Source organism: Accipiter gentilis, chromosome 31 (assembly GCF_929443795.1).
Source record: "Accipiter gentilis chromosome 31, bAccGen1.1, whole genome shotgun sequence".
Lineage (NCBI taxonomy): Eukaryota > Metazoa > Chordata > Aves > Accipitriformes > Accipitridae > Astur > Astur gentilis.
Genome location: NC_064910.1, coordinates 20,596,284 through 20,614,393, shown reverse-complemented (window position 1 = coordinate 20,614,393; position 18,110 = coordinate 20,596,284). Strand labels below are relative to the sequence as shown.

At 41.1% G+C, this 18,110-nt stretch overlaps 1 protein-coding gene across 3 annotated transcripts in view; it reads right to left on the bottom strand.

Annotated features, from left to right (window-relative positions):
• REPS2 (RALBP1 associated Eps domain containing 2) overlaps positions 1-18,110 on the bottom strand; it is a 101,817-nt gene that overhangs the window by 51,372 nt on the left and 32,335 nt on the right. For all 3 annotated transcript variants that reach the window (XM_049834147.1, XM_049834149.1, XM_049834148.1), the window contains exons 2-9: positions 15,992-16,115; positions 13,612-13,760; positions 11,960-12,083; positions 9,087-9,184; positions 7,162-7,300; positions 5,062-5,125; positions 3,254-3,396; positions 307-401 (exon numbers count right to left, since the gene is read on the bottom strand). In XM_049834147.1, coding sequence (XP_049690104.1) covers positions 307-401; positions 3,254-3,396; positions 5,062-5,125; positions 7,162-7,300; positions 9,087-9,184; positions 11,960-12,083; positions 13,612-13,760; positions 15,992-16,115 — 936 coding nt within the window. The remainder of the gene's footprint in view (positions 1-306; positions 402-3,253; positions 3,397-5,061; positions 5,126-7,161; positions 7,301-9,086; positions 9,185-11,959; positions 12,084-13,611; positions 13,761-15,991; positions 16,116-18,110) is intronic.

Below are 18,110 nucleotides of genomic sequence, written 5' to 3'. Positions count from 1 at the left end.
AAATGCAGCCCCGTGGGACTCAAACAGGTAAGGGGTATTTCTCTGCAGACTCCAGCTTCACACGAGGCTGGAGTCCCTCAATGACTACTGTGAACTCTGTTATGCAGGAATACCTTTTGAAAAGCCTGTCAGCCCTTTCCACACACCGAAGAAATTGAGGGGTTTGAGATGGCTTAATGGCAAGCTTAGAGACTTCTAAAGTCCTCTCAGTCTCGCGGTTCTGCTGCTATGCATACCACAGCCATTGTGAAGCTGGCCTATTCCTCTGCACTCTGCGAGGTAACTACCCTGCTTACGCCTTCTCACCTCCGTCCGACTGAAGTCCCGAGTCTGCTGACCACCTGGCAATGACTCAGAATAAGAATCAAACAGTGCGCAGTCACGCATGGGCTTCAAAGAAGCTGCAGAGGAAAGAAAAAGAAAGAAAAAAAACCCCAAGCAAGACATGCCAAATCTTCAGTTAATACACACTTCTTAAAAACCTGTTCCAGCACCATTTTAACCTTCATTTCTACATATCAGAAGCCATGGATGACAAACATTAGGAAGAAAATCTGCCTATGTTGTATTTTGAGTAAGTCAATGTCATGCAAGGGATAGCATGTATAATTTCTGTTGTACAAATAATTGTTAAATCTGGGAGAAGTGATCCTTAGCAAACATTAACTGCCAAACAACAACCAGTTGTTTCCGTTTTTCCTCCTCACAGTCCAGTATCAACTTAGTTGGCATTATAGTTTATATCTTGCCATCTTAGGAATGTTAAAGGTACTTACCAAACCTTCAACTCCAATTTTTGACATTTTGAATACTGAAAAGCATAGTAGAACCTACGTTATACCCTAAAATTGAAGGGCAGCAAAAAGCAAGGACACTAAACTAAACACAGTAGATGCTGCAGTATATACCATCTTTAACTAAACAGCATTGAGAGCAGGGAAGGAAAAAAAAAAAATCAACTCTAACTTCTCACAGGAATATTCACAAGAACCTCATTTCTATTCCACAAGCTCAGGTCCTTCTGCTGATATCACTCTGGGATTAGTTCCTCTGAGATAAATCTTTCTTAACAGCTGGAAAACAGCTTTTCTTCAAGACCAATATACTGAAAGGCAGAATAACCAGTTCTCACATCAAATTTCTAGTTTCTGGCTAGCAACTAGTTTTTCTGAACAAATTAAGCTCTTGCAAATCTGTTTTAATGTACAGTACAGTGGGTTACGTACAGGGCAAATAGTTTTATAGATTCTGTAAATTAGTTTTAATAAAAACTTCCAGAAAAGAAGGTGGTGGGTCAAATTGTCAATGGAGCTGTGCCAAGATAGCATTTGGACCTGTGCTTGTAGTTTACAGAACAAGCCATAAAGCTAGCAGGATCAATTAATTCTTAAATGTTCTGTCTTACACTCCAAGTCACTTTATTTGAAGCTTTAACACTCTTATCAGATGCAAGTATTTCACTTGAACCAAATTCTGCCTCATTCTGGAATAAATACAAAAAACCTAATGAAAAACAGTTTCCAGTAATCTTCATCGGGTTCCTAACAAGCTCCACCCCCCCCCCCCAAAAAAAAAAAAAATCTAAGTTTCTCAGCAATCAAATTATGAAAACATTAAAACAGAAAGTTTCTTCTGGAAATTTCTTTTGACATTTTACATAAGTGTATGAGGCACTTGCGTACTTATCAGTGCTTTCATTTCAGAAGTTGATACAACCAGGGCTCTATGCTTTCTTGTGATTCACGGTGTTACAGTGTGTTGAGATGTTCTGCTTTTTATTAATGGAAGTCTTTCAAAAGACAGATTTCTGAATCCTGACTAAGCAGCAGAATGAGTGCAAGACAGTTTCAGACCCTCAAGCTAACCAGAATTAGCATAGTAGCTGAGGTATTTAGAGTGTCCACAACAAACAATTAGCCCTTTCACCTCTTCCACGTAGATCAGCTTTGAATGCTCGGTTGCATGCAACGCCACGAAACAATAATCATCTAAGAAAATGGTAAAGACCACAGTGCTGAAAGGGACAAATTAGGGAAAAAGAGGACTCTCAGGGAACAACCACAGCTTACCATGCTCTTCTTCCCATTGGCATAATGATTCCCTACTACTAGAGTTTTAACCAAAAAGGCTTAATGTGAAGACACACCAACAAGAACCTGCATGGGGGAACTGACAAGCTAATTTTCATGAGAACAGGCATGAGAGTAGTGAATTAAGTGGTGGTCCTTGAGGGAAAAGGGGAGCTGTAATTATGACAAGGGAATGTAATTAGAGAGACTAAAAGTGATAAAGACTTGGAAGTGCAGGTTTTACAGGAGCTTCTTGCTTTGGATATGAAGATAGTGGATTATAAGGAACATGACTTCACAAATCTGATACAGGGTGAACATTTAATTTTCTTAACTCCAGCTTGATTTGCTCTTTTCTTGTCTTTTAATATATTCAGTGTCATCAAATTTAATGGAGATTTTATTAGGTCTTAAATATTATCCCTTAGCACTGTAATTATCATCTGTGATTAATCCTCCTTGCCCTAGAAAGTCATGCACATTTTTTAGATGGAACAGTATATATTTCAATGTTAATTTATAATTAAAAGAGACATAAGTGAAGAGAACAAATGAAAGGGCAGGTCTCTCACTGCACATTGTTACTGAAATATGTTATATTTTGGATTAATTCATCCTCGTGCTACACAAACTGTTGTAATCCCCCGTCATTACTGCAAATTACTTACGGAAGAATCTGTGGATTACATAAAATGAATTACAAAAAAAATTCAAGCTTTGATACAACTCGTGACTGCATCTAACAAAATATATTAGCATAGTAAGTTCTAAAGCAGTCCAGTATTGTTTTCAACACACCTTCAAGAGAGAGACACTTAGGGGAAAAATCATTAAAAGAGTTAAAAGCCATATAAGTCTTGTTGAATTATCTTTGCTACAGGTAATCATCTGCCACTTTAGCTATAATGACACCTGAAGCACACTGGAGCCAAGAGGCAGACATTAAGAGGCAAGCAACTGCTACACTTTGCGTCACTATTTTGTGCTTTTATACATTCCTTCTTCAGCAATCGCCTTGTAAGCACAATTAAAACCACACACATTAAAAAGCAACTGGAAAGCCACTACGCAGCATAGAACCCTGCCCTACCTGTAGGATGGAAAATGAAACAACCTGTCTTACACACACGTTGGGTACCTGAGGCAGGTGGCTACAGGAACACGACCTGCCGCAGGGACATTACCTGCTTGAAGGTACTCGGGCAGCAGTGTCTCCGGCAGCGTCTCCGGCAGCTGATAACCGTTCTTCCTCGCAACCACGAGGTGGAAAGCGGCACAAAACTCCGGGAGTGTCAGCGCACCGTCGCAATCCACGTCACTCAGCTCCCTGCAGGTATGACAGGCACACTTTTTCCAAGCTATTACCTCAGGGAAACATATGGGTGCAATCACAGGGGAGACAGAAATGCAACTTTGAGAAGGGTTATTTTAATACAAGACAAGCGTCTCTGTCATTTGCACTTGATCCTAACTTGCACATTTGTCTCGGGGAAGGTGAAGCAAGCTAATTTTCTAATACTGACTTGTCACTTTTTTCTTTTTTAATAAAGTACATTTTTTTTGTTATACATCATACCATACAATACGATGATACATATATATTATAACATGAAATACATATCCTGTACTTCCAAGGCTGAAATTAACCTTCCCATGGTTGGAAGCACTTTTGGCCAATCCATGCAGGATCTTAAACTAGTTCAAGCAGAAAAAGTTAAAAATGGACTTCAGCATTGGTTACTTAGCAGCATTGACTAGCCTCAAGAAAAGAGCTAAATTAATGCTCTTGACAAGTTTAAACGATATTGTTAACTTCCCACTAAAGCGGATCTCTATTTAATTCTAGGATTCTTAAACACTAAAACTGAACTTCAGAAATTCAAGAATTCAATTTTATATATTAACTCTTTGCAAGAACTGAGCACATGGACTAAAACAAAGATGTAACTTCCTCCTCATTGAAAGTAATGAGCATTTTTCAAGCTGTTAAGGTTATAGTGACAAAGAATGAAACATCCCATGTGTTTAACACAGCAACACAACCTGATAAATCACATCGTCACAAAATTATAATTATCTACTAGAAAGGAATACTCTTTAAATTTTGCACAGAGAACAACTTGTGCCAATAGAAATAAAATGCGTTTTGTTAACATATTGGATTAATCCATTCTTCTTAAGCAATCTTAAATTTCGATTCCAATATTCACTTCCCCCAACACTGTGTTTCTTCAATTGTTTTTTTCTTTTCACAACTGACAATCCGCTTTGAAAAGATTCCAGACATATTCTTTGACCCCGACAGATGTTCAGGCTCTTGCAAGCTTTTCGTCTCATCTCCCTTCATAAAAGCATATATAAAAGTAAAATCTCTATCAGCATTTCTGATCAACATTTAAAACTGTTTGTTCTTCCCGTCTGAGATGCAAGGATGACACTGAATTACAAAGCACCATGTTGTTTATGAAAATATAATACAATCCTTGTCAAATTTTATCATGTACAGTTCCATCCGCAATCGTTTCTAAATAAGCTCATTAAGTGTACTGGTTCATTAGAAAAGCACTGATTAATTATGTAGTTGTACTTACTAAAAAATAGGCATTAATTAGGCCTCCTTTGACAAAACACAGCCAGAAACCTAAAACGAACAACACATCTAAAACATTCCAGAGGTGCTTCTCCTCTGTATCATTTCATGAAAAATGTCAGTTTGAGCTACGGATGCTGCTTACAATATACTTAAGAACTGCTCTCAGTTATATCACTGTTCAAACCTTCCCAGTCCTGCTGAGTAGGTGAACATCTCTCCAGAAAACAAATGTGCCAGGAAGATCAACGAGTACCCTGCTGCTGGGGCCTGAAAGTGATTCTGGAGATAAGAGTAATAATTGTAATTGAAGACACTTTCCAAAATTTAACAAGAACTCTTGAATTAAGCATCTTTTCAAAAAAACAGGGTACACATCCCCAACACTATTACAGTACTTACCAGATGTGAGAAAGCTCTGGGATGGGCAGCTTTGATTTTGTGAAGAAATTCTTTGCCACGGAACCTGTTGGGAAACCATGCCTTATCAACCACTGGAAATTAATTCTCCAATTATTTACCTTTGGCCAGGGCTGCCATGCCAGAAGCAGCTGGTTACTTTACATCCAAGAGATGCTCAGATTAACTGGATGCATATATAGCTGTTGGACCATTTGTGTCTTGCTGAATAAGTGACAGAGAAAGCCAGACAGAGCTGTTGACCTCATTTCCCCATTCCCTCCATATGGGAAAAATAAATAAAGGAAAACACACTTTAGTACTACTGATTCTAACCAGCATAATGAGTATGTCAGCAATGATGAAATAATGGACACAACGGCTCTGCTTCACCCAGGCGCCGTGTGTGTGGCAGTACAGTGCCGTAGTGTCTGCACTGCTCTCCCAAGACGCTGCTTCAACCATGACTTTTCCCTCCAGTGGCTCAATTTTTACAAAAAAAAACCATAACAAAAAACCCCAACCCCTTCCCCCCCAAAACCTCAAAACAAAAAACCAAACCCAAAAACTAGGAGATTCAGATAGCCCATAGCTACTGTCTTGTTGCAGGCATCCTCAGTCACCCTGCCACAACAGCCCTTCTCATTCTTCTCCTAGATAACAAATCCACTTCTTCACCATCCCATATCATGGGCTATGAGCAGCACCCTGTAAGCCCTTCCTGGATACAGGCTTACAAAATGTAAGGCAACATAAAGCACAGATTTCTAGGTCTATACCCCTCTTCCCCTTGGGCATTCAGGTCCTATCACCTACTGCAGTACATAAGAAAAGCTGGCACTGGGGTAGGTCCAAGACTCACCTAGCACAGCACATCCTCCCCAACACTGGATGCCAAGAGAGGAATATGTGACCATGACAAAGCCACACAGTAATAATAATGCAGCTCCAGAATACCCCTAACCTCTGAGCACCTGCAATTCAGGAACTTTCTCAACCAGAGGTAACATTTAAATATTCAGTAACTTCTGACAGATTTTTCAGTCACAGATTTCTCAAATAACGTCTTAAATCTGGACAAACCTCTAGCATCTGTATCACCCTGCAGCAAGGATTTCTACAGCTTATTTCAGGATGTTGTAGAAGCTCAGATTTATAATTTATAAACAGTAATTCTGGATGTGCAGGGACTGCCTGAGAATCTTGCTTAACATAAAGGAAAACACACAGCTACCCGAGAGGCTCTATATGCATATACACACGCATACACAGTTACGGACATGTGTAAGTCTGTGAGGAAATAAAAAGTTGTTGAACAACTATTTTCTCTTTCAAGCAAATTCTAAAAAGGAGACCTAACTGAGGCAAAGAACTGGTGAAGCACTAATTTCTGTCAGCAGCGCGTAATTTATTTATTTTGGCTGGATCTGAGCCTCCTGAACCCCAGTAATACAGCAGGGCTCAGTAAAACTGCCTCAGTTCAAAACCTGTGACATCCTCCTTGCCAGACCAATTGTCTGTACCCTCAGTGATTCCTCTCACCAGCAGCCTGATCCTCCTATTTGGGATGGAAATGCAATCTCAATACGCTGTTAACAATACTTTTACTGTGTGTGTGCTCTCCAGGATTTGCTTTTAATCACCTAAAGGTCAAAATCTCAGTCCCTCAGAGCCATAAACACTGAGGCTTGACCACACAGGCCAGTTAACTGCATGCATCACTTTCATCACGTGGACGCTGGCACATTTCTGCTGGGAAAGCAAGCACAACCCTAAGGGATTTTTCAGCTCAATATACACTGCAAGTGTGAGCCACAAATATAGTCAATCAAACACAGAGAGCTCATTCTATTTTTTACTGAATCACCAACATTTCTCCCTTAGATGTAATTATTTTTCTAAAATCAGGCTATTTAGGAAAAAACATAATGGCCACAGAATTGGTTTGCTTTTTCGAGTTGTCTGCCTTTAAAAAGAAAAGGCAATCAACTCTCTCATAAACTCACTCCAGGGAGAAAAAAAGAATTAATTTAACTACTTAGCACTTCTCACTGCTCAGCCTGGTCCCTCTACTCAACACTCATGGTGTCTGGTAAAAATTACCTGAAATAAAGGAATTCAGGTCGGGCTGCAGGGACCTAAACTGGTTGATGTAGTAGTCTCGCTGCTCCTCCGTTATCCTCCAAGGGTCATCCGAGTAGTTGGTGCTGCTGTCCTGTTGCTCCCGCTCCACTGAAAGAGACTGAAAGGAGGGACACTGGTACCAGATGCAGGCAGGGGGCCAGAAGGTCACTGGGAACCTCAAGAAACCAGATTCACCCTCTTCTCTTAGCAGACACATATTTTAAAAGAAATGAGAAGCAGAAACAGCCACGCTGATTACCATCCCACTACTTAGCTGTTAAAGCTAAGGCTAGTATTAGGTATCTTTACCCAGGCAATTAAAAGAAGTTTTACATGACCAAAGCTAAAAGAAAAAGGAAAGCCCAATTCATACTTCATTACCTCTGTATTCATTTTGGGGGTTCATTTTGGCTGCCATTACAACCCTGAACTGCATACCGTACACCTGGAACGGATGGAAGCAGTAAAGGAGCTAAAGCTGTATTTAAGCAGCACAGTGCATGAAAATTTAGCTTTGCTAAGAAACTATGTATTTAGTCTAGGAGTGGTGCTGTAACTACGGAGCTATACTGCTTCTGGACCCTCCACTCACCCCAGTAGCTCGGCACACATTACACCGAGCCAGGGAGACATGCAAACCCTTCGAGGCCTCCTCAACCTTCTGTCACTTCCCATGGTTTAGGTAAAAATCCTACTTTGGGAAAAAGAATATTCTGGAGGAGAAGGACATTTTATCCATTTATGTCTTTGCTTTCTGATTGACTTGTTTAAGGGAAGTCTGTATGTTCGGTAGGTTGGGTAGTGGTGTCTAGAAGAGGGCTGCTGGTACAATTACTGCCTTTGTTAAACTGGAATGACTTAGTATTCAAGATTTAGGCCTGGATGACGACACTCTTAAAGAGGGAGGGCAAGAGTGAACAATAACCAGGCTCCAGCGAGCTCCACAACCCTTTCTCTGACATATCTGTCCATTTCCTAAGAATCAAATGCAAAACGCCAGTTCTGAAATACATCAAAAGATCCCCAAAACAGGCAACATCATAAAGCTGTAAATTAATTTTCATTTCAAAGTGCTACACAAATGCACCCAGTTTCACTTCAAGTTAGCACAAATTATGTGACACTACCTGCAGATCTTTTCCTGAGGCTCAGGTGACATTTTATTATGGGTGTGGGGTGCTAAGCACTAGGGAAAAGGTACAGAGTCTTTGAGTCTTACTTATTTAGGAAAAGCTCTCCCTTAGGACAGCTTTGTCCTTCCATAGGGCAAACTACCTATTTGCATAGTCAGTGCACAGCAGGGCATACTGGAACATCGAAAAGATCTGCTTTTGCAACCAGCAGAAAAACATAGGACCCATCTCATAAAAGCAAACAAATATCCAGAAATTCATTTATTCTGTTTGAAATGTGATTTAACCAACTGGGGTGAAAAAAACAGAATACACAGAATATTAGGCTATAAATTCTGTGCATGTGTTACAGATGGCATTCTAAATCAAGCAGGAATCTCTGTGCAACCTCATATATTTTAAATGAAAATGTTTTACTTTTGCTATGATAACCTCAATTTTTTTTTTTTTTTACTTTTGAACTGAAGATTCTCAATCTAGTTTTCCTATCTGTGCTATTTGGTGCATTCTACTTAGATTCAGCAATTTAATTAGTTGGCTTATTTATTTTAATTTCCCCTTCCCATCAGCTTTGGTTTTTTCTTTTTCATATACTAGAAAAGCATGCTTCAGCCTTTAGTCTAAAAACGTGATGGAGAACACTTTTTACTTTTGAAATATGAATTCTTCTGCCTTTTTTGGTTTTTGTTTGGTTGGTTTTTTGTTTTTTTTTTTAATTTCTATTTCATGTTTTATTAGTAGTACTACTGAAGAAAAACATCAATTCATTACCCGATTAAGAGTTGAACAGGTGAGTGCAGGTTTGGTTCCATAATTCCCTGATGATGGTCCATCTTGCTGGTGAGCAGAGTGTCTGACTTCATAAGGTGCTACAGACATTTAAAGTAAAGTATATAAATGAAAGGATAATCAAAAAGATTTTACTAGGCTAAAAGAAATAATTAAATACCGCAAGGTCAAGAATCTAGCTTGTGAACCTGGTATCATAGTATCAATATCTATTTTGTCTTCTGCAACAAAATTCCAGCCACATACTTGTCTTTCACATTACATCATTCTTCTTCAGACATTTCTGATAAGAAACTGTGTCATATATTACTAGATAACATAAATCATTGTTCATCGTGTTGAAATGTATATGTAGCCTGTTTATATATTTATACATTTTATATATTTATAGCCATATATAACACAAGAACACATTACAAATAAGAAATAATTCAACTGAGCTGCAAAAAAAATAAGCTTTGACAATGCCATCAAACAGTAAATCACTAATTTTCCATATACTCTTCTTCCCCCTTCCCTAATTTCTGTTGAAAATCAAAATACATGACTCACCACTTCGCAATATTTGGAGTAAAGTTAGTAAAGAAAAGTAACAATTACTTCTTTTGCTAAAATAAGTCACTTGTGTTCCACTGCAGCAAATATAGTAAGCGGTGACATAACAGTACGTTTAAGAACAATGTTTTAAAAATAGGTCAAGTACACAAACAAAGGCAACTCACTTGCAAACTCTTACAGAGTTGAAAACTTCTGCTGCCAACCTATTTAAAATGTACCACTACAAAGACAGTCTGCATTAGATAGAACTTAAAAGATTCTTGATGAAAAGTGAGACCAAGAAATCTTAAAAATTCTGAGCTCAGGAAGACCTTAGCCATCATACCCCTAACTCCCTTGCTTTCCTGAGTGATCTTATCCTGTATTGGTATCTATTTTTCTGCCTGTACAAATAACTTTTAATTTCAGAAAAAAAACCACAGGAAGTTGGGAAACATACAGACACGCTTGGAGAAGAGATTTAAGCACAAGGCCACTCTGCTATGTGTTTGCTACCAAGAAAAACTTCCAAAACTATCAAGAAAAAAACCAGTATATAGTCACGGTTGCAGTGCAAATGGCTGCCCTTGAAGACCCACTGTCCAGTTCCAGGGTCAGCCTTGCAGTACACAGAAGAGCCCACAAGCTCGGTGCTGCGGTGCTAGCACCTCCTGCCCACACACTAACACGGCGGCTTTCAGACCCACCCTTTCAAGTGCTCTTCAGAAAACTGGAAGGGTCCTAATCTTAAAGGCCAGGAAGAACCAGTAGGTCACCTAGCCTGGCACTTGGTACAGCATGGGCCGTAAAATGTTACCTGCTTGCTGCCACTGAGAACACATTTGGCTGAAGTATCCCCAGTGGGATTAAAATAGGAGAGATTCCCATTCTGGAAAACAGGAGAAATTCCCCTTCTGGAAAACAACCATAGTGTTCTACACCTCTAGGATTTTATCACCTTAAAAATTCAAGCAGTTGAATAATTAATTTTAGAAGACGTTGACAGCTGGATTGGATGCTGCGGCCTCTACTCACTTTGCACAGCCGCTGACTTCATGAGAAATTTCACTTAAGTTACGGTTGCAACCAAACTCGAAGAAAAAAAAAAACCAACACCCAAAATCCACCCCCACAGCACTGGCAGATCTGGGACAGAGTCCCAGAAAACAGCAGAAACATGTAACATGCTCAGCTGCTCCCGACAGCTCTTCAGGGTGAGGGCTATCTGCCACGTCTTCCTCGCTGGAGTGGAACATGTGTCATAGCAAACCACGACCTTGCTAGTGTTGCTTATTTCAGAAGTAAACCACCACTGTTTTGATCAGTTGTACCAAGGGTGCGGTGGGGAAAAATCCCATCTCTTAACAAACAGCAGTTTACCTAACTGGCAAACAAATGCCTGTGACTCAGTACTGGTACAATTTTCACGTGAAGGCCACTTGATTGTGTTGAACACATTCTTATTATAGCTGTAGTGAGTTTCAAAACATTGCAATAGCTGTTTTTTCACTCATTTGTAAACAAGGACAAAAACTGAAGGTCTAGCATGCTCTACCCTTCGCTCACTGCAAACACACTAACTGAAGGCCGGAGAATGATGGAAGGATGGTATAACACCAATGCCTACTACTGCCACCCTCCTCGTCACCAGATGTTGCAATTAGGAGAGCACAGGCACCTCACTATTATCAGGAGCTTGTAAAGCCTTAGTAAAACTGGCTTCTGCCCCACTACCCTCTCATTAAAATCAGAATGTTTTGCCACCTACTCTAATGGCGGCGCGATCAAAGACAGAGCATCTATGTAGTGCCTTATCCTTGTCTATTTTGCCTAAATCACTGTGTGGCACTGTTTTTATATTCATGCCCTATTGTTATTTCTGTTACAAAACCAGAGATTACTATCCCTTCCTGCAAAGGAAGGTTCACTGCCAATCTGAAAACTAATATAGCCACTACTGAAATCAGAAGCGGGCTTTTCTTCCCCTCTAATGAAATCAAAAGCATCATGCACTCTGAAAATACTCACAAACACTCCGCCACTGGGATATATTGCACATAGTCCTGTCAGAGATTAGGTATTAGCATTTATCTGTGAGCAGTGACACATAAGTCTAATTTACCAGAAAGAGAACAGGATTGAACCATCAAAACAAAATGAGATGATTGAATCGCTTACCAACATACAGGTCTAAGTAAATGTTAAAATCATTAGGCTGACTGTCAGTTGCATTTGAAATTTGGATGCTTCTGAGAAAAAAATAAAAAACAAAACAAAAAGAATTTAATACAGTGTGCACATCCCAGTTTTTATCCTACCTCCATGCTGCTGCTCCAGCCCACTTCTTGATTTACCATATCCGTAACTTAAGGGTACTCTCTGGTAAGTAGATGGAGAAGCAGGTGGTGAGCAGATTGGAGACATCGGTGGAGACTTGGGTTCCTATTTCAAAAACACACCAATACAAAATGGAATTCTGAGACAACAGCAAAAAATGCAAGTAATCCTGCACGGCGATCTGAATGCGTACAGCATGATGGACAAAGAAAAGGCAAACACTGTAGTTCCTGGACACCCTTTATTTCCACGAAAATGCTCGTTAAAAAACACAAAAGTTGGTAAAGACATAATTTGGTATTGAGCCTTCTAGGGGTAAAGCATGGCAATGGCATAGCAAAGCTTTACAATGAACAGCTTAAGGTATTTTACTTCCAAAAGATGCCTGAAGAAGTATATGTAGAATGCTTAATCTGAGTGGGTATCTTTGAATTTGCGTAACACTTTTAGTTAGAGCGAGTGCATTCTTCGTGGGAGAGCATTTTTCTTATAAAACATGTACAAAAAATTAAACTAAATCTCCAAATTAGTATTTTAAGCACTCCATGGATTTGTAGATGTTACTGGGTATCTATCCTACAGCATTCTCTTTACCTTGACTTACAGATTGTTTAAGAAGAGGATGTGATCCTAAAACAGTTTACTGTGTAAAAAGGAAAACATAACACCACTGATAACCTAGATGGAGCCAGGGGTTTGAGGGCAGCATTCTGCTTCAGCGTCAGTACACACAGGCACATAGGCATACGTGCTCTTCCTCCTCATCCTGCTATTCCAGCCATGTACCTTGTCATCAGCAGCTCATTCCTGTTGGGTTGACCTCAGGCTGGGAACGCCTCACACCAACACACCATTTGATAAATGTGTGCGCACGTTATGGGAAGATAAAGCACCTGCCACCAAGCATTTACAACATGACCTGATACGATACCCAGAAGAGAAGGTGTCAGGCCTGGGGAAAATTATGGAAATCAAGGTCACACTGTGAAGTAAATTGTATCTGAATAAGTGCTCTCAACTCTCCTAAATACAGGTAAATAGAAATCTCCCTTAGACAGCTTTATTAAATTGGCAACTCAGAACAACAGACACTGGGATGATGTTTCGCTGAGGACAAAAGAAAAGCAGCTTTCTTCTGGACTACTCCTAGGGGAAATGAGAATGGAAGAAAACCTGGTGACCTTATCCCACACAGAAATAGTGGCTTGTGATTCAACACCTCTTCTCCAATTGAATATTTCTGTAGTGACTAAGGATCATACTGGCCATGAGAAATCGCTCACTTTCCTGTTCTGTTGCACAGACAGATTTCTGTTTGCTGCTCCTCCCCTAGTCCTCGCCAAGAAAAAGCATTGGACTAAGTAGGAGGATAACAGTGAAAGAACTTACACAAAATATTACAGGGCTGACAGCTTTATACAAGGTTATATAGAGAAATTCCCTTCAGGGATGCAACTGGGATGCATCAAAATCCAAGCATGGCCCTGATGGGGATTATTTGCATGCCAGGAGTCCATCTCCTGTCTCATACTGCAAAACTGAGTAAGCCCACGTGAGTGTAATCATTTACAGGACTGGACCCAAAAGGAGCATGCATAATGACATATTGGCCTGAAGGAGACGGGCCTGTTACCTGTTTGTCCCCTTCATCTGTTCTTTTGTAGGAATTTTTTTCCAAAGTTGCATGTGGAACCTGAAATTTAACTCCATGGAGTTCTGCTGTAGTCCCATAACGTACTTCACCGTCATTTTTCAGCGCCATAAACCGCGGCAGAGGCAATTCTTCATTAAAAGAGAGAAAAACTCAACTGAGACTACAGAACATTAAGAGTACTTTAAGCAGTATCATCTTGTAAAACCAATGAAAAGTTCACCTATAAGATTACTATTTATATTTTGTAACATTTATAAGTGTGGAGCTCCTGTGATTATTTTATGTCTTAATAAAAATGTGAAATGTTACACAAAACTACATTGACTAGCTTAATATATCATCTCTCCATGCAAAGAGAAAGAAATAAGCTTTGTGCACATTATTAAAGCAAGTGGCAAACTCATTTCCTGCCTTCAAAACATTGCCTATAATGAAAATAATAGTTTCCCAGAGAAACTCTACGACTGATGAATTAATCAGTCAAGATCACAGTATGCTCAACACTGCCATCATAAAAGGAACAAATTAAAAATGGTAGGGTTCAGAGATCACACCAAGGCCTGGTGAGACAACCATGTCAAAAGGTCCCATGTTGCATCTGCTCTGCAGGGCAAAAGAGTGACACTTTTTCACTCTAAGACAATTCATTATTATTTTGAAGAAACACAGTCGCAGTTTTGTGCACAGTCACCCTGAAAGATCAATAGAACTAAAATTAACAGAATGCTCAAAACTGAGCAAAACCATACATCACCTCTGTAATCTTTTACACCTACAGCTACTACCAGGAATAAAAAGAAATCAGTTGGAGTTTGGTGCATGTTACTCACCTCACTCTAGAGGCACTCATAAATTTCAAGAGAAAATGTAATTAACACTGGAAGTATTTCAGTAACAGTAAGTAAGCAGGATATCAATACAAGGACTGAAAGTACCCTTCTTCGCTCAAATTTGTGGATTATTTGCAGATGCTAGACTTGTAAAACATCCACAGTAAATCTCACTTATTTCAGGTTTCTAATTTAGTTTGCTGGTTTTTGTTGGGTTTTGGTGTTTGGGGGTTTTGGGGTTATTTTTTTTTTCAAATTAACATCCTTAAAAAGGACAGCAATGCAAGAGAGAGCACACAAGCTCTCTGTAAGGAAAACCGTCAGACAAATCCAGGCTGCCCTGCTTCATCCCTGGTTTAAACCCCCCTGCCAGCAAGGCACCGAACCGAACCGTGCCAGCTGCATCCCATCCCCTCCACTCGGTCATGAGCTCTGCACCGCCGAGCTCAGCTCACACAGGTCTGCCGATGCTCTCCAGCCCGGCTTCCTCGCCCCGAGATGGGGCAGACCTGGGAACCCCCCTGTGCCTTGTAACATAGGTGACTTCTATATTTGGCTGCCCTTAGAAGGGACACCAGAGTGGAAACTGCGCTGGGAGCAGTGACCTGATTGCGAGGCTATGGGTAGATCCGGCCTTTCCTACCTCCTCTCTGATCTCATGGCTGGTTGCATCGCTGCCTTCAGCAGGACGGTGGCAAGCACCCTTGCCCAGCGCACAGCCTCACGGCACAGTTCGAACGCCCGCCTGGGATGTGGGAGCTAAGGGCTCAAACCTGTTCAGGCTCAAGCCCAAGTGAAAGGCTGTGTGTTTCGAAGCCTGAGCCCTGCTGAGGCAGAGCACGTGTCAGCGAGGCAAAAACATCAAGTTCCTTCCATTTAGTTGTTATCCGGGTTTCGCAGCTAAAAGGGACCTGCTTTCTCTTTGTTGCTTGAGTTTGATAAGCCTCTTAAGAAGCATTTTTCTCCACCAAAAATGGTACATTTAATATTACTGTCAATTCATTGGGAAGAACAAAGCTGTTTTAAGCTACATCTACTACACATTTTCATACCTACTGATAGGAAGCATTATGATTTAGTCACCATTACCCACTTATTTCAGGATTATTTGCTAAAACAGATGAGTGTTGCAAGCTACCCTGCACAGGGGGACCCCTGACCTGCCCGTGCCCCCTGCAACATCCCTCCACCCGAAGCAGCTCCCACTCTGCACAGCCGTCAAGATTAGAGGCTGAAGGTGAGATAGAAATGCATCTCTAACACTGATCAGCTGTCACTCATGCCATTCCTTTGGTAATGCCTTTTCCAGAGGGGGATGTCATCTCAGCTTTGCCACACGTGTAATTCAGCACAATTTTCTACCAGTCACTTAGCCAATGGAATGTTACCTTCTACTCTTTCTTTGCTCCTCAAAATACAACTGTTTCATAGACAGGTTAGAATAAAAGTTTACCACCACAGAGAGCTGACAAGCATTAAAGAAAGTGAGAAACAAGTGCATAGCACTGCAAGCAAAATTTGCCACTTACCATTCTTAATGCTCTCAATCCGTACTGGGAACCCTGACTGCGCTGCCGCAATTAACTTCAAAGCAATATAAAATTGAGCAGGACCAAAATAACCCACGCGCTTGGCTCCACAAACTTCTGTAATCTAAGAGAGAAGAGACACATTGTTGGTTAAACGCATTTCACTCTCACAGGGAATTTAAACACCTCTACATAAACAAAGAAAAAATTCTTTAAAAATGCAAAATGCTTGTTGTATTTGAAGTTTTCGATTAAGCATATTTGTTTCAACTCAGGACATGGCTGCGTGATCACATTCCCCCTAGCGTATCAGAGATAAGTAGGTAGTTGTTAAGCTTTTCAGAAGCATTGCTGTATCCTAAAACAACTTAGGGGTTTTCATACTGCAAAAGATTTTAATAGCAGGTACAATGATAACTTGTTAAGTACACTGTCCAGTAAAACATTTCCATTGCAGAAGCTATGGTATTCACAGAAAATTGTACTTAATATTAGCCCTTACAACAACAGTTCAGACAGTTACTGTAACATAAATGCAAGAAATACCCCTTCACACCGTTTGAGTGGAACACTTTTCTTTGTGAAAAACTAACACGATCTCAGCACTGAAGTTTAATTTCTATCTATACTTCACTGTCTGCTGTTCGCTTCACTCAGCCACCTCTATGAAACAAGCAGCTCCACGTTCACACACTCAGACAACAGCTAAACAAGCAACAGCTATCAGCAGGTTTTAAGCACAGGCGCCAATTCTCCCATGCCTGGAGCTCCCAGATGTTCACAAACAAACTTCAGCCAGGCATTGATGTTAGAACGAAACCCCATTCACCCCAGACACAAAGGGAAGCCCCGAACTGTTTTCCTGAAAATACATCTAAATTAGCAATGCCTCCTGGCTGGCAAGGTGTGTCACCTGCGTGCAGGAGGACAGCAGAGCTGTGCCAGTTCTTCACAGGTAAGGGCTGCTCTCCAGGAAACCCTGTCCATGGATCACTCCCAAGCTACAACAGTATGACAGAAACTATTACCATGTCATGCATATGAATAAATAGCACAAATGAATAGTCTTATTTTTTCTGATTTATTTTTATACGTGTATATATACACACATACACACACAGAGTGTCAAAATGTGATGTGAAACAATTACTGAAAAAACAAATGTTTTGGAATGGTAATTCTTACTACAAAGAAAATTATCTTCAGGCAAAGTCTTTCTTCTCTGGATGTGGCTTCTGCTTTGACTGAATGAGCTCTGGCTTCCCTCTCTTGCTGCGAGTTTTGGAGATACATCTTGTGATCAAGGAATTAAGCCATGCATCAAGCAGTTTTCTCTTACTGCTTGATGAAAAGGGAGACTGATTCTCTGTACAAGGACAGCTTCAATTAACCAGTGCCATTTGCCATTCGCTTTCCTCTACATATCTTTTTTCTGAAATCACTCTGGCCTTTTTAAATTTTTTTTTTTATCCCCCACCCTGCTGCAGGCCTTACTTTTATTTTCTGGTGGGAACGCAGGGCGCTTGGCACATGCCCGAGATGGAGAGTGCTGAAGCACGATTAAAAAAAAATCGGAGCGTGCTGGGGAGGAAGGAACAGGTGGAGGGAACTCTTTGGAGGAGGGCACGGGAAGGAGCCAAGCGCATCGCACTCACCTCCGTGGATGGCACTATGCAGACCCCAGCGGTGCAGAGGGCTCCCCCAGTGCCACAGGGAGCAACACCACCCACTGCAGGGTCCTGCTGCACCAGTGGGTCCCCTGACAGCGTCTCCCAGGGTCCCATGGCCAGAGCTGACACCAGAGGTGCATGCCCGCGGTGCTGCGGGAGCACCGCCGGCCTGCCTGCGGCGTGGGTGTGCTGCCAAGACAGCCGATCACAGGACCGGCACTGGTTGGAGAAGGCTGGGCAGATCATCGGTGCCATCTCTGACCTCCAAAGCAGGCTCCTTCCTTGCCCCTGGATGCTCCTCGTTCGCTCAGTCCTGCCGCCCACACCTCCCACTCCTGCACCGTCCTTCCCCACCAGTGGCCCCGGCTCTGTCTGACGCAGAGGCACGGAGCACAGCCGACGTGGTTCAACCCGGGACACGGAGCCTGCACCACAGCTGCGGCCCAGCC